General features: G+C 51.5%; 1 protein-coding gene across 1 annotated transcript in view; it reads left to right on the forward strand.

The window, feature by feature from the left end:
* MYO18B (myosin XVIIIB) overlaps positions 1–27,547 on the forward strand; it is a gene marked incomplete at its 5' end in the record, with an annotated part of 232,250 nt that overhangs the window by 137,689 nt on the left and 67,014 nt on the right. The window contains 6 exons of the mRNA XM_045791207.2: positions 1–66; positions 19,170–19,283; positions 20,269–20,385; positions 22,480–22,563; positions 23,545–23,682; positions 26,092–26,277. The exon at positions 1–66 is cut by the window's left edge and continues 87 nt beyond it. Of these exons, the coding sequence (XP_045647163.2) occupies positions 1–66; positions 19,170–19,283; positions 20,269–20,385; positions 22,480–22,563; positions 23,545–23,682; positions 26,092–26,277 (705 nt within the window). The remainder of the gene's footprint in view (positions 67–19,169; positions 19,284–20,268; positions 20,386–22,479; positions 22,564–23,544; positions 23,683–26,091; positions 26,278–27,547) is intronic.

The raw sequence follows: 27,547 nt of genomic DNA on the forward strand, positions 1-27,547 counted from the left end.
CTGGGGAGCATGGAAGAGAGCAAGACGTCGGTCAGCAAGGAGGAGCTGGAGAAAGTGCACAGCCAGGTGGGTGTCGTGGGGGTCCCATAGGACCGGGCTGGGGAGGATGCTGTGGCAGGCCAGGGGACAGTGGGTCTCGGTGCCAGGTATGGGTGTGGCCACAGCACCGACTTCCATCGACCTGCATGGAGATGGGGGACGCTGAGGGGCTGGGCGGGTCACACGGAGGCGGTAGGTGAGGAGGAGGGGTTTATAAATGACTGATGAGTCCAGTTCCCTTCCTCAGGGCTAAGGCAGAATGCGTCTCAAGGACGTGGGCAGATCAGGGGCCTGGGGCAGAATGGCAGGGTGCAGCAGGCACGTGCACACGTGTGTGTGGTGGCCGCCTAGGCAGGGTACAAAGGAACCAGTAATTGTGCTATCAAAGCAAAGCTCAAACACCACCACCACCAACAGCACCAATCAGAATGATTGTGAAGTTGATCTCCGGCTGTCACCTCCTGGAGTGCCCACCACGTCCCACTTACGTTATACAAGATGGCCCATCGAGGGGCGCCTGGGTGGCTCAGTCGTTAAGCGTCTGCCTTCGGCTCAGGGCGTGATCCCGGCCTTCTGGGATCGAGCCCCACATCAGGCTCCTCCGCTGGGAGCCTGCTTCTTCCTCTCCCACTCCCCCTGCTTGTGTTCCCTCTCTCGCTGGCTGTCTCTCTCTGTCAAATAAATAAATAAAATCTTTAAAAAAAAAAAAAAGATGGCCCATCGAGTTCTCCGGAGAGCCAAGGGACAGGAGAATCCTCATCTCCCTTTCCCAAGGGAGGTGGCAAAGAGGGGAGGAGACCCACCCAAAGTCACACAGCTAGAAAGTGCCAGAGGCAGGATTCGAACTCAGGGCTCCACCCTCCCTGGCTGCTACGGAGGAGGACCGGAGGCCAGGCAGAAGCCAAGGACCTTGGGAAGTGGGACGGGCTCAGGCTGTGCCAAGTGCAGACAGCGCAGCCCAGGGCGGCAGGGGTAGAGAGACGTGAGTGGGTCGGACCCCACAGAGGGGTGAGGGACTTGGGGAGGGAGGTCCCAGAGTGGGGACTCGGGACTTGCTACCCAACCCCACAGGGAGCTGGAAACAACGCAGGGAAGCTCAGAGCCCCACTGGGGATGTTGCACCCGCGGGTTTGGCGTTCCTTCTAACCCACGCCTCCCGCGGATAAGCCACTGGCGCTGAAGCCCGGGGTGGGGAGATGGAAGGCGTTTCCCACTGCCTTCTCCATCTCACCTTCTCAGAGTTTGCTCTCCCTTCGTCCTCCTTCTCTGGCCTTCTCTCACGCGGCCTCAGCCCTGCCACATGGCCGTGTGTGTATATCTTCACAGAGACTATCCCCAGAAGCCAGATGGGTTATCTGTAGTTTTGGACTCTTAGGCAAAACAATATATTTCCTGATGGCAAGACTAGGCTTTATCGTGTCTGATGATGGCCGCCCAGCCCACGGCATGTAATAAATACTGAATAACACCTGCCTGTTGAATTCAATGGGCTCATTCACCTAATAAGGAAACCAGGGAACAGAGAGGGGGAGAGATTTGCCTGAGGTCACACCGCTGGTGAAAGGCAAAGCTGGGCCTTGAACCTGCATTCCTTGACTCCAAAACCATGCTCTTCTCTCTTCCTTCTGGAGCTTACAAGGCAGGTTCCCAGGAAGGCAGTGGGAGGCGGCTGAGTCTAGACACTGAATCTAGAACCTTCTTCACTTCCCGTGTCTGGTGTCAGTTTCCCGTCTGTAAAATGAAAGGTTTCCGGTAGAGATTATAGGCTACAGGAGAAACCCCCTACCCCCCGCTTTTTTTTTCTAGGCTTGGTTCAGATTTCATGAGTTTCTCCATTAATTCTTTTTCCTGTTCCAGGATCCATCCCAGGGCACGACCCTGTGTTTGCTTATCCTGCCTGCCCAGTCTCCTCTGTCTGGGACAGTTTCCCAGTCCTGCCTTGCTTTTCATGACCTTGACAGTTTTGAGGAGTACTGGCCAGGTATCCTGGATAGTGTCCCCCCAATCTGGGTTTCTGTGATGCTTTTCTCATGATTGGACCAGATTGGTGGGTTTTTGGAGAGAGTACCCCAGAGGCTCCCTGAAGGGCTCGTCTCTCTCCATCACTCTGAGTTTTAGCAGTTTCTTTGTTTCGCAGCCATGCTCTGCTAGGGTGACCAACCATCCTGGCTTGTCCCTGATGGTCCTGGTTTTAGGGCTGAAAGTCCCATGTCCTGGGCAAAGCCTGGACAAACCAGGACAGTTGATCACTCTGTTCTCTTCATGGCCATGTCAGAAAACTAGAATCACCTGGGCATCTGTGCGTCCCCTCCCTCAATCCTCACACCCTCTCACATGTGCCCATTTTACAGATGGGGAAATCCTGTTGAGAGCTGGAAAGTGATGTGTCCGAGGCAACACAGCAGCTAAGTGGCAGGGCTGGGATTCATATCCGGGGCTCATGATTCTTTTTTTTTTTTAAAGATTTTATTTATTTATTTGACAGAGACAGCCAGCGAGAGAGGGAACACAGCAGGGGGAGTGGGAGAGGAAGAAGCAGGCTCCCAGCAGAGGAGCCCGATGTGGGGCTCGATCCCGGAACTCCAGGACCACGCCCTGAGCCGAAGGCAGACGCTTTAACGACTGCGCCACCCAGGCGCCCATGGGGCTCATGATTCTAATTGTAGAATCTAGGGGTTCTTTGGCCTGTCTGTTGGCTGTCCACATGGGTGGAAGACCCTTAGCCTTTTGACTTTGTAAAGATATCGGAGCACCTGGTCAGGGGCCAGGCCTCTTGGGTTCATGCAGCCCCTTTGCTCTTCCTGCCTCCCCCCAAATATTCCTGGTGCCGCAGCCTCCCTGTTCCCCCCCCTATAGGTGATTATTTTTGAAAAGGAACCGTGATGGTTTTGTGCCTTCCTCTTCTTCCTTTTTTAAGTATTCATGAGGAACCGTCCTCTGCAGTGTTAAAATGTGTGTTCTTGAAAAATAGTGGTATTTTATGAAGGCGCCTCGAGCTGAATCAAAGAGCTTCATTCTTCTGAAAGTCCTTCTTCCCCATCTCTGCATCCGGCTCCTATCAAAGGGAATTCACAGCCTTGGCTTTCTGTTGCTGTTGTCATGGAAATCGTTATAAGGATGGGATCGCGTGGACCAGAGGTCAGGGTACAGTCGCTTTGACTCCCAGCACACGTGTCCCGGATGCCGGAGTCGGAGCTAATCAAATAAAGCGGTGATGACATTGGGCATCACTGTGTTTCCTCTCCCAGGGAAGGTATTTGTCCTTTACCTGAAGGCTCCAGGGACAGAGGCAGGGGAGAGCAGACAGGAGGGGGAAGGGAGAGGGAGCTAACTTTGCTGCCGACTGTGGCGTAAGTGCTGGGTCTGGCACTGAACAACTTTGTTCATACGTTCCTTCCTTCCTTCCTTCCTTCCTTCCTTCCTTCCTTCCTTCCTTCCTTCCTTCATGATTTATGAGGCACCTACTGTGTGCCAGGTGATATGCTCCGTCTAGGTGTATAATGGTTAGTCAAACAAATACCCTCCTTCGTGAAACTAACATCTTTTTTTTTTTAAAAAAAAGATTTTATTTATTTATTTGACACACAGAGAGAGAGCACAAGCAGGGGGAGCGGTAGGCAGAGGGAGAGGGAGAGGGAGAAGCAGGCTCCCCATTGAGCAAGGAGCTCAATGCGGGGCTCGATCCCAGGACCCCGGAATCATGACCTGAGCCGAAGGCAGATGCTTAATGGACGGAGCCACCCAGGTACCCTGAAACTTAGATCTGATAGCAAAGAAGACAAGCAGACAATGATGCAAATAAGTAGAAACATCCCACACTTTAATATGGGTATTGAAGGAAATAAACAAGGTTCTGGAACAGGGACTTGCAAGGGGTCTCGTGTAGCTTGGGTGGTCAGCTAAACCACCCCGGGAGAGGGAGAAGCAAGTGGGGATTTTATGCCATGGGTCGTGCGGAGCCATTGGGAGGTTCGGAGCAGAGAGTGACGTAATCCGATTCATGGTTTAGAGGATCGCTCTTCCGTGCTGAGAATGGATGCGGAGGGGATGATGATGCCATTAGGCGGCCATGGACCCTTCCAGGCGGGACGAAATGGTCATCTGGGTTAAGTGGTGACGGAACTGGCTAGAGGGACAAACTTCGGGCTGGTTTGAAGGCCCTGGGACTTGTAGATGTTCTCGTGGCTGCAGGAAGTGCAGTATTTAGCTAATCCTCACCGTCACTGAAGGAGGTGCCTGTTTCTATTTTTAACTCATTTGAGTAATAAAGAAGCCTTCTCTGAGAGGTTGAGTAACTTACCCAAGGGCACACAGCGTTGTGTTCTGAAAGCTGTGGATGCCAACAGTTCTGTGCCCATGCAACTTGGTTGGTATAATAGGGGGTCCTGTTAACATTTGGACCTACGTTAGCATAGCACCTACAATGTACCAGGCTTTTCCTTGGTGTCTTGGGATCCCCAAACTTGACTGTACATCAGATAACTTAAGCACCATTTAAAAATCACAGATTCCAGTTCCCACCCCCAGATAGTCTTTTCCCTGTTTTTCTTAAGTCTGGGTTGGCACCTAGTATCTACCTTTTTAAGCCATCCTATCGGAGAATTTGGATGCTGGTCTTAGGACCAGCATTTGGCAATGGTGGGCCCCATTTATCTCTCGAAACTCCCTTTCAAGTCCATTGGCAACATGTCCATTTTGCAGACGGAAAAACTGTGAGTTTATTTTAGTGTGATAGCTCTTTGTTCTGCTTTTTTAAAATGAATTAAGTTTGAGTCCAGAGGACTGAATCTGGCCCCTGGGAATCTTGTGACCTTTGGTGTGCAATGTGACCTCCCAGAGACTTTTTCTCGAAGTGGAGTGTTTGCATTTGCCTGATGGCCCAGCACTTGTGGGGGGCTGATGAGGTCAGGCCAGGGAGGGGCTTCAGAAACAGGAAACACTCCCAGCAGCCCTTACAGCTCGCTAACCGTGGCGCCGGAGAACCCAGAGGAAGGTTTCCTCTCTCAGGGCACGGATGAGGGAATTGTTGGAATGCAGCTGTTAAAGAACTTCTTGCATTCAGCAGATACTGATACGGTCCCCACTCTGGGACAGATTGGAGGCCAGGCTGCTGTGGGAATAAGGAGGGGACCATACGGCCCCTTCCCTCGAGGGGCTCCCAGTCTGCGAGGAACAGACTCTTGCCAAGCAGACTGATAAGCTCCTTACTGGGGGAAGGAGGGACAGTTAGCTAAAGAGGATGCCCTTAACGTAGCTGGGGGAGAGGGGCTGGCGGCTTCAGCTGTCTCTTTAAAGGTGGAAATGAATTGCTGGTTAGGGGGAGGACGCCACAGAGCATAAAGGGATAGAGGCACGTGGAGACAGGGAGCGTGTGCCTCCTGACGTGGTGTTGCTGGAGTACCAGGTGTGCGGGGGTAAGAGCAGAGAGGGTGATGTTGGTAGCTGAGACCGGAGGTGGCTCAGGAATGGTTTGGCTATGGGGAGCCATAGAGAGTTACGGAGCAGAGATGGGTGTCATCGGAAGTGCTTGTAAGACATGGGAGGATGCCAAGTCCCAGCTGAAGCCTTGATGGACCCCGTGTTGGGCTCAATCAGTAGCGCGGGAGAGTTCCCTTAGACAGAGTATCTTCCAGAATATCTGGATGCTGCCCTTTAGGGACATCCTCTCTGCCCATTGTCCCACCATCTAGAACCTCAAGAGAATTATTTGGCTCATTCCACCCAGTTTCCCTCTGTTGGGAGCCTTGGCTGTATCTCAGATAACAGTTGCAGTTTAAGACCCTTGTCGTAACGCGTGGAAGGCTCCTAGAGGCAAGGTAGACCCTCTGGGGTTCAAATCCTACCTCTGCGACCTAATTAGCCGTGTGATTTTGAGCAAATCACCCTGCCCTTGGGCCCCCTTTGCCTCACCGAAAAAGGGGAATGATCTTCCCAGTTATGGGGCCGGTAGAAAGCACACTGGGCCACGGATTTGAAAGAATTCTCTAAATGAGAAATCCTAAGACAATGACTTTTAAAATGGAGAGCTCCCCATGGGCCCCCATGTCCCCATCACAGGTGTTGGCTGCTGGAAGATGGGTTCCTGGGCACACAATTTTACAAGGCCTCGCGGAACGGGTAGGCAAGGCAACGTGTGGGGTTGTTCTGATGACACCTGTTCCTTAGGAGCCAATTACTAATTAATTCCCCTGGAACGTTTCCACTGGAAACAAACTAATCTGGAGACAGAAGCAATCCCAACAACGAAGATCTATAATTGAGATAATCGGCATGCATAAATAACATCTGTGAGGAGCAGATGCTGGCACCTGACTCCAGTGGGAAAGCGGAAGAGGACGTTTTCGCCAGGGCAGCGGTTGCTTTTTTTTTTTTTTTTCCCCACCCTTCATTTGATGCATGCCTTTGACCTTTGTCTCTTCCCCCAAAGAAATATGGTATTTGATTTTTGTTAAACGGAGGTTCTCCCCGCCGCCCAGCCCTTGTGTTTACTTACTTCAAGCTGGGCGTGTGTTTATACCTTCTGGCTGAGCACAGAGCTGCCACCGACTCTTCGTCATTGTTCCCCTCAACAGCTCTTCGGTCCGTCCGCTCCCTTCTCCCCTCTCCTCCGCCACCACCCCGAGCTCTCATGTGGGGTTCTGTCCTGTCTGCTGGCCTCTGGTCTTGTGCAAGTCATCTAACGGCCATCTGATCATTGGAGAGAGAATTTGGGGGGCGGGGAGGGGCAGAGAGAGAGAGAGAGAGAATCCCAAGCAGGTTCCACACCCAGCACGGCTCCCACAACCCCTGAGATCATGACCTGAGCCCAAATCAAGAGTCAGATGCCCAACTGACTGAGCTACGCAGGTGCCCCTGGAGAGAGAATTTTTTAAAATTTATGTACAATCTTGGCTCTTTGTGCTCAGGATTTATCAGTGGCATCCCATTGCCCTCAGAATACGGTGCGGGTTCCCCAATGCGACCCTTACAGAGGCAGAATCTGGCTCCCGTGCCCCTGACACTTCTGACCAGCTGCTAAGGGACAGCTTGGGGTCCCTCACACCTGTCCCCAACTTCCCACCTTTGCCCAGGCTGTGGCCTCTTGCTTCTCCCCTCTGAAACCTCTTGGCCTGCAGAAGATCTAGTTCTCTTCTGAGCCTGGGTTTGGGCATCGTCTCTGGAAGCCATCTCTGACCCCCACGGGCTGGGTGAGGGCCCACCTCCCTTTTCTCCCCGTCTCCTGGGTTTCGGTCTAGAATAGTACACATCAGTCTCTCACAGTCACTGCCTTTGCTTGCCTGGGTCCCCCATTTACCTTCCAGCTCCTTCAAAGGTGAGGACCGGACTAAGTGCAAGTACCGAGAGACTTGTCCAAAGTCACGAAGGTGTTAAGAGATGAAGGCGGGAGTTGAACCCAGAGACTTCAACAGCTGGGATTTTAGCATGCGCTACCCCGGACCATGAATGTATCTCCTGTTGGCCCTCTGCCCCCTCTGGGCCCTCGCGTCCCTTTGGAAAGCCCCGCATGCTCCCGTAGGCCCTTCCACCGGGCGATGCTCCCGTAGGCTCAGCTTCAGCGTTCCTTCCGGTGGGCCCATTGGGCCTGGTGTGTCTTGTACACGATGAACTCCCAGCCGGGGTTAGACAACAGCCCGAGCTCCCGCTGCTAGCGCGCAGAAGACTGATAACCCTTGACTCCTCCCCAGTGCCTTTAGTCGGGACATTTGTCACCACGTGTCACCCATGCTTCCATGAGACATTGAAAATAATGAATCCGCTCTGGGAAGATGACTCTGATGGGAGTCTTTTGTGTGAGTGAGCACCTTTGGAATGCTTCTCCCCAGCCAGGAACCGCAGGACAGGTGGCCTGGGGATTTTATATGAAGAGACTATTTTTTTTTCCTTTTTAAAGATGATGTTGGAGTGAATTGATTCAATATTAACATAACCTCCTGCCGGAGGAGATAAAAACCGAATTGTAATTGGGTGAGGACATGGTTATTGCGAGCCTGTTCACCCCACCAATATTGACACTTCCAATGCTGTTTTAAATGCAGCGAGGGCCGACTGGTTTCACTGTAGGCGGGGAGTAACGTCTATACGTCTCCCCAAAAGGACCTGTTACCGTTGAGCGCTGTGGAGGGCCAGGCCCTAGAGCAGCCAGCCATCCCCCCGGGTAATCACAGCCTTCTTAACGATGATGATATCGATGGCAAGGAACCATTGTTTACGCTGTACCAGGCATGGGGCCAAGCGCTTACATGCCACGACTTCATTTGAGCCCCTCAACCCACTTGAATGTAGTGAACACCATGTGAGCACGGCCTTTTCTATTTGGGGCCAGAGTGTAGGAGTGGGTCTGCGGATGGCAGGTGCTTTGCGGGTGGGTAGGGACTCACAGGATGGGCCCTGGGTCTCCCTGGGAAGCACGTAGTGTTATGCTCCTTTTATGCAGGAGGAAGCTCAGAATATAGGAGACTTGCCCAGAGTCACAGGGTTGGGAAGGAACTGGCTTGTGTGTATGTGTGTGTGTTTTAAATAACGTATCTTGAAAGAATTTCAAACTTAGAGTGGCAAGAATAGTTCAGAGGATCCGTGTTTAGCCTTCGTTTAGATTCACCAATCTGCAACATTTTACCACATTTGCTTTATCATCCTGTCTCCAAATTACCTTTCCCTGAATTATCGGGAAAAGAGTTACGAACATGATGCCCTTTTGCTCTCATCAGAATGGGAAATTTCACACTGATCCCATGTTTTCGAACCCGGGGGTCAATAAACTATGGCCCACAGGCCGGATCCAGCCCAAATCCAACGGCCTGTTTCTTGTTGTCTGCTTTTGGGGTTTTTATTGTTTTGTTTGTTGTTGTTGTTGTGTGTGTGTGTGTGTGTGTGTGTGTGTGTGTGTGTGTGTGTGTGTGTGTTTGTCACAGCCTGAGAGCTAAGAATGGTTCTCATGTTTTTAAATGGCTACATTTCAAAGTGGTTACATAAGGATAGCATCTATCTATCTATCCTTCATTTTTTTTCTTCTTGGCCCGCAAAGCCAAACATATTTACTCTCTGGTCCTTGAAGAAAAAGTTTGCCGACCCCCTGATCTTACCTGCTGACAATGCAGATGTTGCCTCTGGCCCCATTAATGTTCCTCGTAGTGATTTTTCTCCACATTCAGGATCCAACCTGGGAGGCAAAAGCACTTGCCTTCAGTTTGCTGTAGACCCTCCGTCTCTCTTTCTCTGTACTTTCAGATGCTGACATTTGGGGCAGGTTCAGGGCAATTGTGTTTGCTCTTCCATTTGGGGGAACTGGAATTCGAGCCTCCGTCTTTGGAATTCCAGAACCTTTGGATGTTATGCAGGTCTGAGAGTGGTTCCCGGGACACAGGACTTCTGATTTTAAAACCAGAGAAGTCCCAGGCAAACAGGGGGGAGCTGCCCATCATAGGACCAGTGTCACCAGCACCGACTAATTGTGAGGAAGATCAAGGAAGGTGCTGGGAGGTTTAGGGGAGGAGGTGATGAACCAGATGCCAGCTTGAGTGTCTTTTCTCGATTATCCGCTCCTGTGGCTCCTCAGATGAATTTGTACTGTTCCCGTGTTCTGGCCTGGGTCTTGCTATTTTTTTTTCCTCCATTGATACATACAAGACTGACTAATATTATCCATCGTAGGTAGTAGTTAGGTCATCGTCCTTGCTATTCCTGAGACTATATCACGATTGAGCCATTTTGCTCAATGGACACGTAGGTTGCACCTAGATTTTGGTGATTAAGGATACAGCTACTATGCACACTTTTTTCCCGTGTTATTTTATTTGAGAGGGAAGTGCATGTGTGTGCATCTCTGTAAGGTGTAGACCTAGAAGTGTTGTATCTCTGAATAGTGGTACACATGTTTCTTTTTTTTAATTATTATTAACATCTAATGTATTATTTGATTCAGGGGTACAGATCTGTGATGCATCAGTCTTACACAATACACCATGCTCACCACAACACATACCCTCCCCAGTGTCCACCATCCAGCCACCCCATCGCTTCCACCCCTCTCTCCCTCCATCAGCCCTCAGTTTGTTTCCTGAGACTAAGAGTCTCTTATGGTTTGTCTCCCTCTCTGGTTTCGTCTTGTTTCATTTTTTCCTCTCTTCCCCCATGATCCTCTGCCTTGTTTCTCAAATTCCACGGATCGGTGAGATCATATGATAATTGTCTTTCTCTGATTGACTGATTTCGCTTAGTATAATACCCTCTAGTTCCATCCACGTCCTTGCAAATGGCGAGATTTCATTTTTGATGGCTGCGTAATATTCCATTGTTTATATAGACCACATCTTCTTGATCCACTCATCTGTCGATGGACATCTGGGCTCTTCCCATAGTTTGGCTGTGGTGGACCTTGCTGCTGTAACCATTGGGCGGTTCTTGAACTGTGGTGGAGGTAGCCGCGTGGTTCTGCCAAGTGTCTGCAGACGCCTTTACTCCAGCCAGTGGAACACGCGTCCCACCGGAGTCCCGTTCTGGTCAGCCCCTGGGCTTGTTCGTTATTCACATGTTAGCCGTTCTGCGGGAGGAGGTGTCCTGGGGTTCCATCTTGATCGCCCTGTAGTAGTAGAGAGGTGGATTGCCTTTCCAAGGTAGACTGGCCATTTGGAGAGCTACTTCTGCCCGATGAAGCCGTACGTTCCTCTTCCAAACTGTTGGCTCTTTTTCCTAGTGATTTGTAGGCTCTTCTGGGTGTAAGCTCTTTGCTAGTTCTGTATCTTGCAAAGACTTTCTCCCGCTTTGGGGACAAACTTTCGGGTATACTGCTGCCTTCTCTTAGCTGTATCATTTTGTGAGCAGAAGCTCTTAAGAGTAAGGTAAGCCACTTGGTCAGTCTCAGATATCTTGGAATCCAAATTTAAAAGCGCTTGGTCATAGGGGCGCCCGAGTGGCTCAGATGGTTAAGCGTCTGCCTTCGGCTCAGGTCACGAACCCGGGGTCCTGAGATCAAGCCCCATGTCAGGCTCCCAGGTCAGCTGGGAGTCTGCCTCTCCCTCTGCCTCTCCCCGTGCTTGTGCTCTCTCTCTCTCTCTGTCTCTCTCTCAAATGAATAAATAAAAAAATCTTTAAATAAATAAATTAATTAAATTAAACCATTTGGTCATAGGGACATCTGGGTGGTTCAGTCGGTTAAGCGTCTGCATTCAGCTCAGTTGATCCCAGGGTCCTGGGATCGAGTCCCGCATTGGGCTCTTTGCTTAGTGGGGAGTCTGCTTCTCCCTCTCCCTCTGCCTACGGCTCCCCCTGCTTGTGCTCTCTGTCAAACAAATAAATAAAATCTTTTTAAATTTTTAAAAATAAATTTAAAAAATAATAAAATAAAATCACTTGGTCAGGCAGAGTGTTCTGGTTAGCTGCGTGTTCTGGTTAAGTGAGCATGGTGGGGCAGGGTGGCAGGAAGCTCACCCCCCTACCGGGAGCTCAAGCCTGGACTCGAGATCCAGCCCCTAGAGGTTTGCTGAATGAGTCTGTGGTCACTCTCCCTAGCTGGGTCGTTTCCTCCTGCAGGGGAGGCTCCTGCCCACATGGCTGGCCCCTTGTCCTTCCCGTGGAGCTGGCTGTCTGGACAGTGACCAGTGTCTGGGTCAGAGACCTGCCCTCGGGGGGAGCCGGAGATGGCCAGACAGGGGCTGGCTTCCCAAGGGGGTGTTCGGGGCTGGCTCCGGCAGCATGGGCAGTGGGCAGCTCAGGCTGCAGACACAGGCAGCCCCGCCGACCAGGACAGGTTCGTGATGCGCTGAGCTGACCTCTTCCCCTGGTCCTCTCAGTGCATGTGCGTGGAGCCCCTACCATGCGGGGACCCAGAGGGGAGCAAGCCCCAGGTGGCCTCTGGGAGCTCACTGTCTAGCGAGAAGACAGACAGGGAGGCACTCAAATGCTGCACTCTTTAGGGGAGCCATGGAGTGCTGGAGCAACGGGGTGTGGGAAATAGGATAAAAACGAGGGCATGATAGGATGGGAGCAGGGAGGGTGTTTTATGCGTATTTTATCCTGCTTTTCCAAGGTTTGTTTTCGTTCGTTTGTTTTTCTTCTCTCTTTGGAGAACATCGGTATGCTCCAAATTCATGGCCACCAGAGGTGAGGTCAGGAAAGAGATTGTTGTTCATATCATAATAAAAAAAATAAATAGAAAAAAAAGGAAGGAAATTCTTGAAGTCCGTTCAGTCACGTAGTAACAGAGCAGCCCTGAGACCCTATAACACAAAATTAGGAAGGACTCTTTTTTTCAATTTCATTTTTATTCAAGTAGAGTTGACATGCAATTATGTTAGTATATACATTAATATCATGTTAGTTGCAGGTGTACAACCTAGCGCTTCGACAATTATGGGCATCGCGAAATGCTCACTACAGTAAGTGTAGTTACCCTCTGTCTCCGAGGAAGGACTCTTAAACCCTCAAAGAAATAAACAAGGAAAAGGCCGTCTGGTTTACGCAGCAGGTGGGAAGCCCATGCCACAGGGCTTACGGGAAAATGCCGTGGATTTAAAATTCAGTTCAGGTCCTGGCCCCATTCACCACTTAGAAGCTGTGTGATCTTGACAAGCTCACTAACCTCTCTGAGCCTCAATTTCTTCATCTCTAAAACGGTGATGAAAGTACCCACTTCACAGAATCGTGACGTGTTGCAAATAACTTATTCAGTCGTACGCATTCGGAGAGTAGCTACGATTATTCTGCTATGGATAATGATTATTTTGACTCTGAAGAAGATGGAAACAGTAAATACTCAGAAAGCACTTCGATGCATCAATAAATCCGCTAGCACAATGTAAGGAAAACGATGGAATGGTTAATAGATGCTCAAATGGTTCGATCAAGGCCACAGAGAGTAACCACCAGATGGTCTAAGGAAATCTCCCCTTGGGGCCCCCCGTCATCAGAATTCTGAGCCGGAGAGACCATGGGTGGAACTGGCCTGACATTTTTAATATGTGTGCATTTAATAAATTTGTTTGATATCAGGGCCGTCTATAGTTTGAGATGCTGGTAATCCCCTTCAGGGAAGGCCTTCCTACTGAAGGTTAATTCTTCCGAGCGCCCTGACGGATGTCGAGGCCTGGAAAGTGTTGAGATTAGCCCGCCGGTGACACCATTTCTTAGAACGCTTCCCCATGGCATGTGATGCAGGATCCTTAAACTCTCCGCGTCGTTCAGCCAGACCCAGAAATCAGGGTTCTAATTGCTCCGTTGAAATACCAGCATTTTCCCTCTCGGCTGCCTCATTCCATATGTCTAGCCCACTCATGTAGTAGCTTAATAAGCCCAAAGCAAACATTTTCACCAGGTATTTTAAGCAGGCAGATGGCTTTGCATAGAAAAGTAATGCTATTCATCGGGCTGTAGTTGACGTCTATGTGATGGGAATCTCAATTGCCCTCCTGGGGAATGAAAGGAGGGGGATGTTGCAGAGAGAATGCCTCGGGATGAACTCAGCGGGAGGGAAAGGCTTGTGTGCAGAGTGGGCTGTGTGGGGACCCAGGAAAACACAGGCTCGGAGTCCCATTGACTTGAGTCTAACCCCCGGCAAGTCCCCTCCCCTGCCCGGCATATGGTTCCCTCTTTTGTAACACAACGTGGGCTGATCCCTGCCGTGCAGGGCTGCTGTGGGCCACAGTGATAATGAACGGTGAGTGGCCCCCACGGTGCCTCATAGAGTCGGTGTGGGAGAACTCTCATTCCCTCCTCTTTTTGCCATTGAACAATCAGGAAGGGGCGATGTTTATCCCCCTATGGGGAGGGATCCATACACAGAATAGATAAAGAGTGAATGATTGTGATTCTACCACAGGGTTTTGGATGGAGCTACGTTGATCCAACATCCTTGGCAGGACAGGATCAACAAACACTATCAGCTGTGGTTTCGAGTGTTTACTCTGTGGCTGACACTGTGCTCGTACTATCTCCTCTGACTCGTTCACTCATTCTGTGTCTGGCTTCCGGCCATCCAGCTCCAGTTGGCTCAAGCGGGGAAAGGGAAGTCATTGGCCAAAATATCTGAAAAGTTCTGAGGTGAAAACGGCCTTCAGGCTTGGCTGGATCTAGGTGTTCCAACCATGTCATTGAGACTGTGTTTCCTGCCTCAGCACCTTCGATGTCACCTTCTATTCTAGGCCGTCTTTTCTTTCTTGCTAGAAAGAGGGCCCCCAGACACTCCAAGCTTACATCCTGCATCACAGAGAATGAACTTTGTTTCTGTAGTCCCAGCAAACTCCTGGCGTCAGCCATGCTGTTACCCCACAACGAAGCCCTCTGGCCAACAGGAAGTAGTGCTCTGATTGGCTAGGTGGAGTCACATGCCCTTCTCGAAACTTGATAGTTGTGTGTGGGGGGTCAGCTCTGTCAGAAGCACATGGACATTTGGGGGGGGTGGATATATATACATATATTTTTTTTTCAGGGAGGATGGGGTGCCACTATCAAAAAGGGAGAGTAGATACTATGCAGACACATCACAAAATTTCCCCTCTCAAGCATCTGCCGTGGGCACTACTGTTCTGGAAGGAATGCAGCATAACGGCTCAGAGCGGGATTCATATTGCACGTCTGCTGCCTAGTGTTTGTAAGACCCTCAGTAAGTCACTTGACCTCTCTATCCGCAGCACCATGCCAGCTCTGGAAATAGATGGAAATCACCAGGGACTTTATCCCCCTAACCCTCTCCACCCTGTGTCTTGGAGGTCTGACAAGGACCCCAGGAAGGCTCATCCATGCAGATGGACAGTGACTCAGAGCTGAAAGATGTGAGGCATCTCCTGCCCCCCACCCCGGGATCCTCATGGCCACACTGGCTATGAGGACCGGAGAGCGGACCCCGATAACCTTTCCCGAGGGGGAGTCGCGGCTGCCCTGTTCCCTTCCACTCTCTGACTGCGCCTCCTGGAGCGCCTCCTGGGAAGGGAGAGCATTTGCGAAGAGGCAGTGGGCAGGGTCGCTCCCCCGACAGGGTCTGATCTCAGCCCCAGCAAGACTTGCCACCCGACTTCATAAAAGTGTCACTCAAACAGCCCCCATATGGAAATAACGTGCGGTGAGCTATTCTTACGGCGGGGCGTCCATAATGGAAAATCAGCCCGAGATGTCCCTGTATTTCTTCCTGCTCCCTAAAGTGTAATAAATTGAAATTTTTAAAGCTCGGCATTTAGATGGCTTGTCAGCAGCAGCCCGGAGCCTGCCCAGTGGAGACCTGGGGCTGCAGCGGGAGGGAGAGTTGGGGGTTCTGGCCTGGCCCATCCAGATCCTACTGGCTGGCACGGCTTCGGGGTTCGCACCCTCCCCTTCCCGCCCCAGTCTGCCAGGAAGCCTGAAACTCCTCCTTGAGATGGTGGGAGCTCAGGCCCTGCCTCATCCCGGCGATGGGAGTCTGATGGCTCATTCTCCTGGCCTCTACGATAGGGTTACCCCCCCCCCCCAACTTCTTAGGCCGTTAAGGAAAGAGACAGACAAAAGTGACAACCGCCATTACTTTACTAGGGTTTTCTCCATGCCAGGCACGGTGCTGAGCACCCCCTGATTCCACTCACTCACTACCCGGGACCACACAGATCCTATGGTGTGACTCTCCCCCATTTTACAGGTGAGGACACTGAGGCGTGAGGTTAAGAGACCCGCTGAGAGAGGCCTGTCCTCCAGGTCTGGCTCCATGCGCAGGCTCTGACCCCCCCACACGGTAGGATCTGGCACTCAGCAAAGGTCAGTTAAGTGCTGGTTTCCTCCCTCATCCCTAGGGGATGAACTTGTGTATAGGGGATGATGCTCGTTTCCTTGGCATCACCCCACTGATTCATTGATTCAACCTCCGAGTTCTGTCCATTGTCTCCCATTGCTCCCCCTCACGTTCAGCAGCCTCCAGCCTGGTCCTGGACCTCACGACACTACCAGGATGGCTCCCGTGATAGCACCAAGCCACTGAGCTGATCATTCGCTCTGCAACTCAGCTTCCCGCTTATTGTAATCCATCCTCCCTGTGTGGTCCAGACCTTCCAGAGAGTGGCTTTCCTTGAGGGGCAGTGGTGCCCAGCAGCAAAGAGCTTGGACTCTGGGGTTGGACCAGCCAGACTTCTCCGCTGACCAGCTGCGTGACTGTGGGCAAGTCCTTTCCCCTCTGCGAGCCCTGGTGTCCTCCTCTATCAGGTGGTCCTAAAGGTGGGGCCCTGCTCCCAAGAGGTCTTGTGGGGCTTTTAGGAAGCAAGATGGAGAGAGCACAGTGTCCTGGAAATGGTCCCCAAACGACAGTAGCAGGTGCAACTGTTAATGCCAAGACCCATCAGGGCCGAGATAATCCTATCCCTCACCCAGAAGGAGCTACGAATAACACCGACAGCCATGTCCCTCTCTGCCCGGGGATGAATTGCCTGGCTCTCTGCTTGTTCCAGGGAGATTGGGGAAAGGAAAGAGCATTTCTTAATTATGCATCACGTACCACCTGTAAAATGGAGATACAAATAGTGCCTTCTCGCTCTGGGGAGGCTCTGAGGACCAGGGCATCATGCTGCCAAAACCCTCAGCCCAAGAAGGAGCTCAGCAGATGGGAAGTGCTGTCCTCGTTATTTGTCGTTGCACTTTTCAGTTACTGACAGTGGCTCTCGCTTGCCTCTTGGCCCTGGGCCCGGCAGCTTGGCCTGGCAGCAGGGCCCTGTGCCATGCCTCCTTTCCACTGTTAGTTACCTGACCTCATCTCCCACAACGGCCCACCTGCTCCTGCCCACCCAGATCTTTTCTTCTTGGCACACCCCACGGGGTGTCCTCACTGGCTGCCCTATTTCCAGTCTTGTCCACTAGAGCCCATCCTGCCTGCAGCAGCCAGGGTAGATCATGCTACCCGCCCCCTCCATCAGCAGTTGCCCTACAGCCTGAAAATGAACCTGCACTTGGCGTTCGGCTCACTAGCCTCACTAATGTGCCCCCCCACCCCAGCCACTCTTTCAGCATCCACCCCCCTCCCCCTCCCTGTACAGCTGTCCAGCCACACCGGTTATCTTTCTGTCCCTCAGCATCATTTTCACTTTTGTTTTTGTTCCTGCCTCAGGACCTTTGCACCAGCTGCTGCCTCCACTCAGGGCACTGTTTCCTCCTCCTCAATCTATACGCGGCTGTCTCCTTGCATCTTTCAAGTCTTAGCTTAAGTGCCTCTCTTTAGTGAGGCCTCTGCCTGCAGGGAGCCCTCCTTGCCACCTCCCCGCCTTGCCAACAGCCCTGGAGTCGCCTGCGGGAAGATAAGCCTGTGTCTGACTTCTCATTTGCCCTGTCCATGAGGCTCCCCTTGCTCCGCATTGCTCTCCATGTGTCCCAGCCCCCGCACCGAGGGAAGTGGGCCCCCCTGTGCTGAGCCCACTGCGGGAATACGTTGTTCCTGGAGGCTTGGAAAACAGGGGTGGGGGTGGGGGGTGGATTGTGGCTGCTGGCAGTGAGTTGGGGCTGGAACTGGAGGTTAGTGAGAGAAAACTGTGGGAGAAGGTTAGGGCCTCCATTTCCCCCGTGTGTAAAATGGGGATTTTAGCAGTAGGCACCTCACAGCTCAAAGATGAGGATTACGAGTCAAGATGAAAGCAGAACCTTTCCCGTGGTACTTGACAAGAGATATTGGTGACCCCCATTCTCCCCGCCTTCCATTGTTATTATTATGATTCTAACATCTGGGCTGAGCTCCTGATATTCTGCGGAAGACATTCTCTGCCCAGTTCGGAAGGAGATGACAATGATCCCAAGGTGGGCTCTACCCCCAGACCCCCCCCACCTTGGCCAGTTGTCCTGGGCTGGGGTCCACTGTGGTTCAATTGTTTTCCTTTTATAGATCAATGGGGCCCCCTCACTTACTCGGTGGCCTCAGGGACCAGAGACTGTATGTGTGTCATTTCACGGGGACTCTACCTTGCTTTTATTTTATTTTACTTTTTTCTGTCTGGGAGCACCAACCTTATTATTATTAACTGTTTTGGTGGGGCAGTGGCCTGGCAGTGAGAAAGTCTGCTGGTCTGGACAATACAAGCGGCTGCCTTCACTCCTTGAGCTGTGTGACTTCAGGCATGGCACTGTCCCTCTCTGAGCCCCGAGCATTTTCCTTAGGCGATTTCTGAGGCTGTTTTCTACTCAGAGATTCTTGGGTTTGGAAATCAAGGGGAAATTGCCAATTGCCGAATGGATTCAGGGTTTGTACCCGGATGTGGTTTTCTCTGGTAGGGAATGTCTGGCTTCCGGGGCCGTGTAAGTACTTGACCTATTTGATGGCTCCAGTTTGCTAAGATAGGAGGCCTGCTGTGTGCAGGTGGGTGAATGGATGAGAAAGAAAAGAGTGAGCAAGAGAAACTTAGTTGAGGTCGGTGACTCTTAATCTTCAAGAAAATGCTCACATGGCAAATAGTTTACATACCATTTAAAGGGGGTTTACAACTCTGAAACCTGGGTAAGAGATGTCTACTTGAGGGTGTCTGGGTGGCTCAGTCTGAATTTGGCTCAGGTCATGATCTCAGGGTCCTGGGGTTGAGCCCGGTATTGGGCTCCCCACTCCCCACTCAGATGGGAGTCTGTTTGTCCCTCTCTCTTTCCCTCTGCCCCTCCCCCAGCTCATGGTATCTCTCTCTCTCTCTCAAATAAATAAAATATTTTTTTAAAAATAAGAGAAACATCTATTTGGCAAGTTCCCACTGACTTTCGAGCACCTCTTCCAGGAAGCCTTCCCTGACCTCATCCTGTGTTCCCAGTGTCTCCACGCCTTCCTTCCCGTGCTATCACTGTCTGTATCCCCCTCTCCCACAGGGGGCCAGGGGCCAAGCTGACTGTTCCCTGCATGCACTAAGTGGGTGACAGCAAATATTTTCCGAGCAGAGCTGGGGACTAGCTCCCGGCACCGGAGCAGACAAGCCTTATTTCATGGGACAATACCTGTTCAATTTTGAGTAGCTCAGAATCCAGCCGCCTCAGATGCAAACGCAGTCGCTTCCCCTCGTTGTGGGTTGATGAATAGTTGTGAAGACATGGGGATCATCTGTAAATTATTCTGCCACCCGGGAGGGGCTGGACCGGAGGGGAAGGGCTGGGCCGGAGAGGAAGGGCATTCAAGGAGACGGCCTCACGAGGATCTTCTCTTCTCATCCTCCTGCCTGTCACAGCTGGAGCAGAGTGAAGCCAAGTGTGAGGACGCTTTGAAGACGCAGAAGGCATTGACCGCGGACCTGGAGAACATGCACAGCGAGCTGGAGAACATGACCAGGAGCAAGAGCCTGGTACCTGTCCCTTCCTGGAACTGTGGGGGCCCGGGCCAGCACAGGGCTCGGGGGACTAGCGCAGGCCCACTGTGTGCTCAGCGCTGTAAGAGGGACCAAGGGTACTTACTGGGAACTTCCTGGGTCAACACTCTGAGAGCACAGACGTCCTCCTATGAGCTGAGCATTAGAAAGGTATAAGGGCATATATGACGGTCAACTATGTCCTCACCTCTGCAAAGGCAGGCGAGGAAACGTATTATAGACCTAATGTGTGCTCAGGACTGTGGGGATGTGTTCAGTAGGAGCCTATTGTTTGCTCAGCACCCTACACGGGAACGAAAACGTCTAGAGTGTGCCCACAGTGTGCTCACCACTGTAAGTGGTTCCCGGGCACCTGTTATGGTCCTACTGTGTGCTCGCTGCCATTATAGGGGACTTGATCATTATCATTGGGCTAGTGTGGGTTCATTCTTATACGTGGAGACAAGAGTGTCTCTCAGGGGCCCACTTAGGCTCACTCCTATAAGGGAGTGTGGAACCTACTATTAGGAACCTCTATTAGGAACCTACTATGTGCTCGCCACTGAATGGGGGGAAATGAACATATATTATGAATCTAATATACTGGTGAAAATTGGGTGTGCGTTTCTAAGTCACTTGTCTGTGCATACAAGGTGGGCTTAAATTTTTTACTCTACATGTGAAATCCTAAAATTTAGGTATAGGCACAGATTGATAGGCAGAAGCTTGTCTCAAGATCCTTATTGGACCTTTTGTTCCGGATTTTGTTGGACCAGATTAAGAGGAACTTGCCCACACACACACACACACACACACACACACACCCCATGCAATGACACACCCATGACCCTCCTTTCAGGTACATGGTCACTCATCTGACACACCCACAGGCGACCCCCCCCACTTTGCTCTTGGCGAGGCCCCTGCTGTCCCCTCCCCCCCCCCCGGCTCTGCCCCCACCCTTGTCCTGCCCCGCCCCCAGGTGGATGAGCAACTGTACCGGCTACAGTTCGAGAGAGCAGATCTGCTGAAACGCATCGATGAGGACCAGGATGACCTGAACGACCTCATGCAGAAGCACAAGGACCTCATTGCTCAGGTAGCGATGGAGAGCGGAAGAAGGCTTGGTGGCCTTGGGCCGGGCAGGTGCCGGAGGTCGAGAAGGGGGTGTGGTTGGGCCGATCTCTGGTCTTAGGACCTGGGAGGGATAAATGCCACAAGGATAGCCAGGAACGATGAAATTTCACGCGGTCCTAATGGAGGAGGGTGTCCCCTTCAGATGGGTGTGCATTCCTGGAAGACGTCTTCACCTTGAAAAATTTTGATTTGTGTATGCACATATCCACACGTCCACCCACCCACGTACCCTTCTAACTACCCATCAAAATATTCAGCCATCCGCCAGTCATCTGCTCCTCTGTCCGCCCATTCACCTGTCCTCATTTTTGTCCACCCAGATACCACATCCTTCCCCTATCCCCCTACCCCTCCACCCACCTCCCCACCCAGCCACTCACCTATCCATCCATCTATCCATCCATCCTTCCATCTATTCATCTGCCTCTCCATCCATGTCTATATCCATTCATTTATTGAATATTTACTGTGTTCCTACCATGTGTTAGGTGCTGTGTGAAATGCCAAGGATACTGGGTTGAGAAAAGCTCATCCCATCCCTGAGTTCACGTGCGGTTTCACGGGCTGGGCAGAGCTTCTCACATAATCACCCAGAACAGAGGGGCACTTGCAAAATGAGCTTAGGGTCCAGAAAGGAAAAGAACACGGTTCTGCGAATCTTGACCTAGGTTGGAGGTCAGGGAGGGCTTCCCTGAGGAGGTGGCTCTCAGATGGAGATCTGAATGAGGAATAGGAGTGAATTAGGTTGGGTGGAATAGTGAGGGTTGCAGGAAGTGCTCCAGGCAGAAGGAATAGCAAGTGTAAAGAGCCCAAGAAGGCACATTTGAGAGGCTGGAAGGAGGCCAGCGAGGGGAGCGTGGCCCTAAGATGAGCTCGGTGAGGCCAGCAGAGCAGGGCCGGATCAGGGGCTCGTAGGCTGAGATGACTTTGGATTTTATTTTATGTGTGATGAGAATCATTGGCAAGCTTTTTAGGGGCCAGAGCAGGAGGGAGAGGGTCAGCTGGCTTGTACTGGGGAGGCAGAGTGGACATGGGTGGGCGGCCGGACCCAGGACACGCTCAGGAGGCTCGGTGGTAGGATGGAGCACAGCAGAGACTTTGGGGTAGAGCCGACAGATGAGTGAGGGGGATCCCTGGCAGGTTTCTGATAACGGGGGAGAGCAGTTCCCTCCAGGAGTAAGGAGGGTCTTCCCCACATTGTACCCCAGAGGGGATCCCTGGTACATTGTCCGCCAGCCTTCAAATGCATCCTCCAGAGACAGGATCTGGGGGAATTTCTGCCAAACAAGGAATAATGATAACAAAAATAACCAATTACAGCCTCGACATTAGAACAGCCATCACAGAAATGGCCTATGCCATCTTCTGCCTTTATGACTCACACTTATTTTGGGTCAAAGGGAACTTTCTGCATTCGATCAATTACAAAAGCAGTATACTCGTATGTGTGTTATAAATAATTTACTTAATAAAGACATGTGGAAAATAGAAAGTGAGGGGCCCTCCTGCCCGCTGGAATCCCTCTCTTTGGAGATGATCACACTTAACAGTTTGGTTCTACTTTCTTTAAGGACCTTTAGAGTCTCCACTGCCTCCCTTCATCTCTGAACAAACTCCGTGTAGAGGAGCTAAAGAGAGACTCGCAGCCCATTTTACAGATGGGGACACTGAGGTGCAGAGAAGCCAAAGCCAGTATCCAAGTCTAGAATCCCAGTCACTGACACCCAGGGAAGAGTTCTCTTCCCTCTGCCATCTGGCCCTGGTGCCGCGGCCAGCCCATTTCTGTCTGGGCTCTCCAGAGTGTCTGATCGTGTCCTGGGCGGTTGACCAGAGCCATGGGCTTACATAACGGGAGTGACTCAGCAGACACCGAGATGGACGATGTGGGGAGGATGTGAGCAGTAACTTTCTGGAACGAGCTATTGTCACGGAGGCTCTGAGAGTCTTAGACATCTGGGGGTGGGGGTGGGGAGACGGGCTTGCCAGCAGGAGTTTCCCAGCAAAGTCTCAGGGTGAATTTTTTTTTTTTTTTTTTTTTTTTTTTTGGTCTCACTAGTCTGCTGCTGACATCGGGCAGATCCAAGAACTGCAACTGCAGCTGGAGGAAGCCAAGAAGGAGAAGCACAGTCTTCAAGAACAAGTATGTGCTCAGAGCTGCCCTCGTGGCGGGGAGGAACGGACAGGGTCTCTCTGGGACCTCCCCGTTTGCATCCTGGGACCTGTCCCTCGTCCACCCATCCATGCGTCCACTCACTCAACTTCACTTGGGCACCAAATGAATTGAGAACAACCCAGCACACACACACACACACACATACACACACACACTGACTCTTGCTTTGGCCAGTCAGCCTCCACACGCGCCCTGCACCGCGAAACTCATCAGCCATTCCGTGCAAGATTTTCTTCCTCTGAGAAACGTTTCCAAGGAGAAAGGGATGGTTTGGGTGAGACAAGATCCTCATCCTTTGTGAAATCTTCCTTTGAAGCCAGGGTTCCTCCAAACCCCCCTGAATTTCACTCATTAGCTAGAGGGCTGCTCTTACCCACGCAGTTCTCAAAGCCCTTCTAGAACTGTTGCGTGTGCCTGCTTAGGGTTTCCGCCGATGTGACGGTGCCTCGAGCAAATGTCCACAGGCATGAGTAACACCAACAGCAGAAAAATAAGAGCAGTGCCAGGCCTCTGCTGGGTACTTATTATATACCAGGTGCTAATTGCCCTCAATCCTCACACACACATAAATGAAAGCATGAACTCAAGGGGGGAACGGGCCTGCCCGGGTACCCCCTGCTGGAAAGGGGCAGAGCCTGGCTTTGAACTCTGATGCACGTGCTTGGCTCCCAAGCACACTCTTGGTTGCGTCCTGGGATGCCAGAGCTTGCTGATTGAAAGGCTTATGCTGGACGCTGAAGACACACAGGAAACATCACCTCCAGCCTCTGGGACCCAGGGGCAGGGGCTGGGGTGAGGGTACCGACAGTGTGCTTGTGCCTTGACACATTATCACCAGAGCCAAGAAGGAGGCGGTGTGAATGGATCTGGGGCTGAGTCCCGCATGTGTCTCGATGCTGGGACTCGGGGCCAGCAGGTGGTCAATGGACGTCTCGGGGTCCCCCCCAGCTGCAGGTGGCTCAAATGCGCATCGAGTACCTGGAGCAGTCCACCGTGGACCGAGCCATTGTCAGCAGGCAGGAGGCGGTCATCTGTGACCTGGAGAACAAGACGGAGTTCCAGAAAGTGCAGATTAAGAGATTTGAGGTATTTGTGGACATGTAAATATTACTCAGGCCGAGAGAAGTGGGGCTTTTGTGTAAGCTCTGTCTGTCCTCCCATCATCCCTCCACCTGCTCATGTCTTTCTCTGGATCCATATTCCTTCTCTATCTCCCATCCGTGTTCCCTCCCCGCCGACTCCTCCTTTCTGCCTGCTTTCGACCGCACGGTCCCACAAGTACCTATCCATCCAGCCTACCCACCTCCATCCGTCTCCATCCACCTTCGTCCACCTCCGTCCTCCTCTGTCCACCTCCATCCATGGCCATGTGCCATCACTCCATCCATCTTCCCCTTCTGTCTCTTCTTCCTTCCTTTCTCAAGTTTCTTCTCTTCCTCTGATCTTTCCCTTGCTTCAGACCTTGACCCCTCTGTCTGTCCACGTTTTTAACCGTGAAGCCAGTTCTGCCCGTCTCCATTCACCCACTCATGCACTTATGCACGCAAGGGAGGAGGCAGATGTACAAAAGAGCAGATGCTGCGTTCCAGAAACATTGAGTTTTGTAGGAGATGTGGGTGAAATATGTACATAAAGACCCACAGTATGGAGAGAAGGCTGGGAGGTTTGGGAGATGGAGGTCTTTTCAAGCTTGGGTATCAGGGAGGCCTCCAGGAGGAGGTGGCATGGCAGCTGGACCTTGAGAAGAGCAGGTAAGATATAGATGGGCTGGGGCGGGGTTCAATGATTACAATGACCTTTAGCTCTGCGGGCCAGTGACACAAGCCACCGCCAGTGGGCGTCACCACTGTCAAAGCTATTTCTCATTAGCCACTCCCCTGGAAGTTCGCTGCAGCCCCGTGGCGCAGGTAGGATTGGCCCCACCGAATGAACTACAAGATGTCCGCAGAGAGGTCAAGTGACCTGCCCAAGATTCAGCTGAGTAATGTCAGGGACACGAGTAGATGGACCCTGTTCCCTCGGCCCTGGTCACAGGCTGTAATTTCTCTGCAGTTGGCTGGCTTAGCCACGGGATGATGGTGCACCTAGAAATGGGAGGCTGCATTCCTCACTTGGAAACATTCTCCCAATCCCCTGTTGGGCATTTTGTCTCTAAGAAGGATGCTTTATAGCAAGAACAGAGAAAGATTCTTCTTTGCCTTGACGCTTAGTGCTTCTTAGAATTGCTCAAGGGATCCCTCAAGGCATAATTGTCTCCGCAGATCACCATGGAACTTTAATCTACTGCATTTTAAGTGTGCATAATGTTGGGCTCGATCAGATTTTTTGTTTGTTATTTTAGCTCAATTCTAGCATAGTCAAGTGATAGCAGAGAAGAAAATAAAATTACTATTACAAAAAAAAAAAAAAACCAAAAACCTCTCAGTGGCAGATTCTATATCCAAATTCTCTTTCGCCCCTCTGCCATCATGACTTACATGTAGTAGAATCCCGGGTCCTTGAGATGAGGTGCCTTGGGGACACCGTTTGAGAACTGCTCTTCTTCCTTTTAACCTCCCTGCTGCCCTTTGAAATTGTTGCTAAACTCCATTTGAAAGGCGAAGGGCAATTGAATAGTAAAGCTTTTCTTTTAGACCATTATTCAGTCTCTGATCTGGAGAGGGGCTCAGAGTCTTGAGCAAGGGCCTGAAATATTCATGCGGGCTCAGTTTTAGGTCAACACTCGAGTATTTGCCCATCAGAATCGATTGGCTCCGGGCTTGTTGGCCAACTAATGAATTCTGCAGAACAGCACTTGGGTTTGTTTTCTGTAGCAATCGTGATGTCCACAGCTCCTTTCCCTCTACGGTTTCCTTGTGTCCTCTTGGCTTCTCCCCCCAGAAAAGGGAAAATGCCATAGAACGTTAGAGCTGAGGCTCCTTTATGGAAGATTATCTGATCAAACCTCCTCGTTTTACAAATCGGGAACCCAAAACCCATGCTGGGGAAGGGGTTGATTTCCCCACATGGTGTGCTCCCCAATGCACAGCTTCATAAAATGATGAGGGCTGCTATAAATATTCATAAATCCCAGTGCTTATCTAGAATGTTCGGTGTGCCAGGCATGGAGCTAAGCCTTCTGCGGAACTTAACATTTTCAATTCTGACAGCGTCTGGGGGTCATCGATGCTATCATCATCCCTGTCTCTCAGAGAGGTTAAATAACCTGCCCAAGGTCACACAGCCAGGAAGAGGTAGTGGTGAGGCTCGAACCTAGAGCATATTCAAAGCCAGGGTGCCCATCTGTATGGTTGGCTGCCTCTCGGTCTGGCCGTTATCATTGGCTAGGTTTTTACAGTATTCTTCATTTCTGTACCAGAAATCAGGATCACCATCCTGATGACCTTATGCAAATGCACAGAGACTCAGCGCGGGATTTTTCTGCCAGGAGCCCCCTGTCTCCTGCCCCTGGCCTCTAATAACAAGACGGATGTGTGCTCTCCGCTCCGACTCCAGGTCCTGGTGATCCGGCTTCGCGACAGTATTATCAAGATGGGCGAGGAGCTCACGCAGGCGGTCAAGTCCGAGTCCCAGCAACGCGAGAGCAGCCAGTATTACCAGCGGCGCCTGGAGGAGCTGAAGGCGGACATGGAAGAGCTCGTGCAGCGGGAGGCCGAGGCCAGCCGCAGGTGCATGGAGCTGGTAAGTGCTGTCCCCAACGCTGGGGCTCATCTGATGGAGGATTTCTGAATGGGAGCCTCCTGCGGGGCTGCTCTCTGGGGCCTTTGGGAAGCAGGGAGAAACCAGAAGGGGATGGGCAGAGAAACGATGCTGCCATTGGCTGCAGAGTCTGGGGGCGGGCCCAAAGTGGACCAATGGCATTCACTGCTGCCGGATGGCTGCCCAGCACGTGTGCATTTCAGATTACAAACTTCATTTTCCTGCCTCATGCATCTCTCCAAAGGCAGGGCAGTCTCGTGGGAAGAGGAAGGAACCAACGCTGATTAAATGTGCACCTTGCATGGGGTCTTACCATCCGTATCGTAAAATCCCCTTAACAACCCTGTAAAGTCAGAATACTGTCCCCATTTTAGAGATGGGGAAACTGAGGCAAGGGCCATCAACATACCAAATTGAGGCTCAGAGTGGTACATTCACTTGCCCAAGGCTACACACTAGGAAGAATTTGAACCCAGGCCAGTCCAACTCTGTAATCTGTGCTTTTATCGACTGAGCCATGCTTTGTTCCCTCACGTGGTCCAGGCAACACTTAAAAATCTGTTTCCCATCAGGACAGGGAAAAAAAAAGTAAAATAATTAAAAAAAATAAAGAAAATATAGAGTTTGACATTTTACTACATTTCATAGGGAAGAAAAAGGCAGGAAAAAGATAAAAATGTGTTTCCTGTCCAGTGGGAAGGTCTCCCCCATCACACACTGTATTTTTCTGAGGACAGTTTCCTGCAGGGATCACAGGGCCTCTGAGAGAGCTGGCTCCTCCTTTTCCCCCGTGAGGTCCGATATCCCTGAGACTCCAGGTTTCTGCTTCCGTGACCTGGGAGACATCTGTCACCCCCTTTGCCCACCACCAGAGAACCTTCACTGAGACAATCCAGCACCCACCAAGGCATGGCCAGAAGGTCTCTAAATCACAGTCTTTCTCTCCTTCCCGCCCTGTCCACTCTGGTTTTGTGACGGGTCTCACCAACTTGTCTGCCTGCAGCAAGTGTAATTCTCGGGCCACTGCCTGCCACAGCCAGGGCCCCTCTCATCAGCTTTGCCCTTGACAAGCCATCAGCGTAGCTGTCGTGTGGGGGGAGGTGAGGCTCTGCACAGAGACCAGGTTCCCAGACAAAGTCCAAGTGCCATGACTGGCAGTTTCTCCACCTCCCATGGCTAGGGAGAGAGAAAGGCTCTTTCCTTCAGTTGACAGGATGACTTCCTCATTCACCAGCCCTGTTTCTCATGCAGC

This window comes from Ursus americanus, chromosome 30, assembly GCF_024610735.1.
Source record: "Ursus americanus isolate L20-20 chromosome 30, mUrsAme1.1.p, whole genome shotgun sequence".
In the NCBI taxonomy this organism is placed as follows: Eukaryota; Metazoa; Chordata; class Mammalia; order Carnivora; family Ursidae; genus Ursus; species Ursus americanus.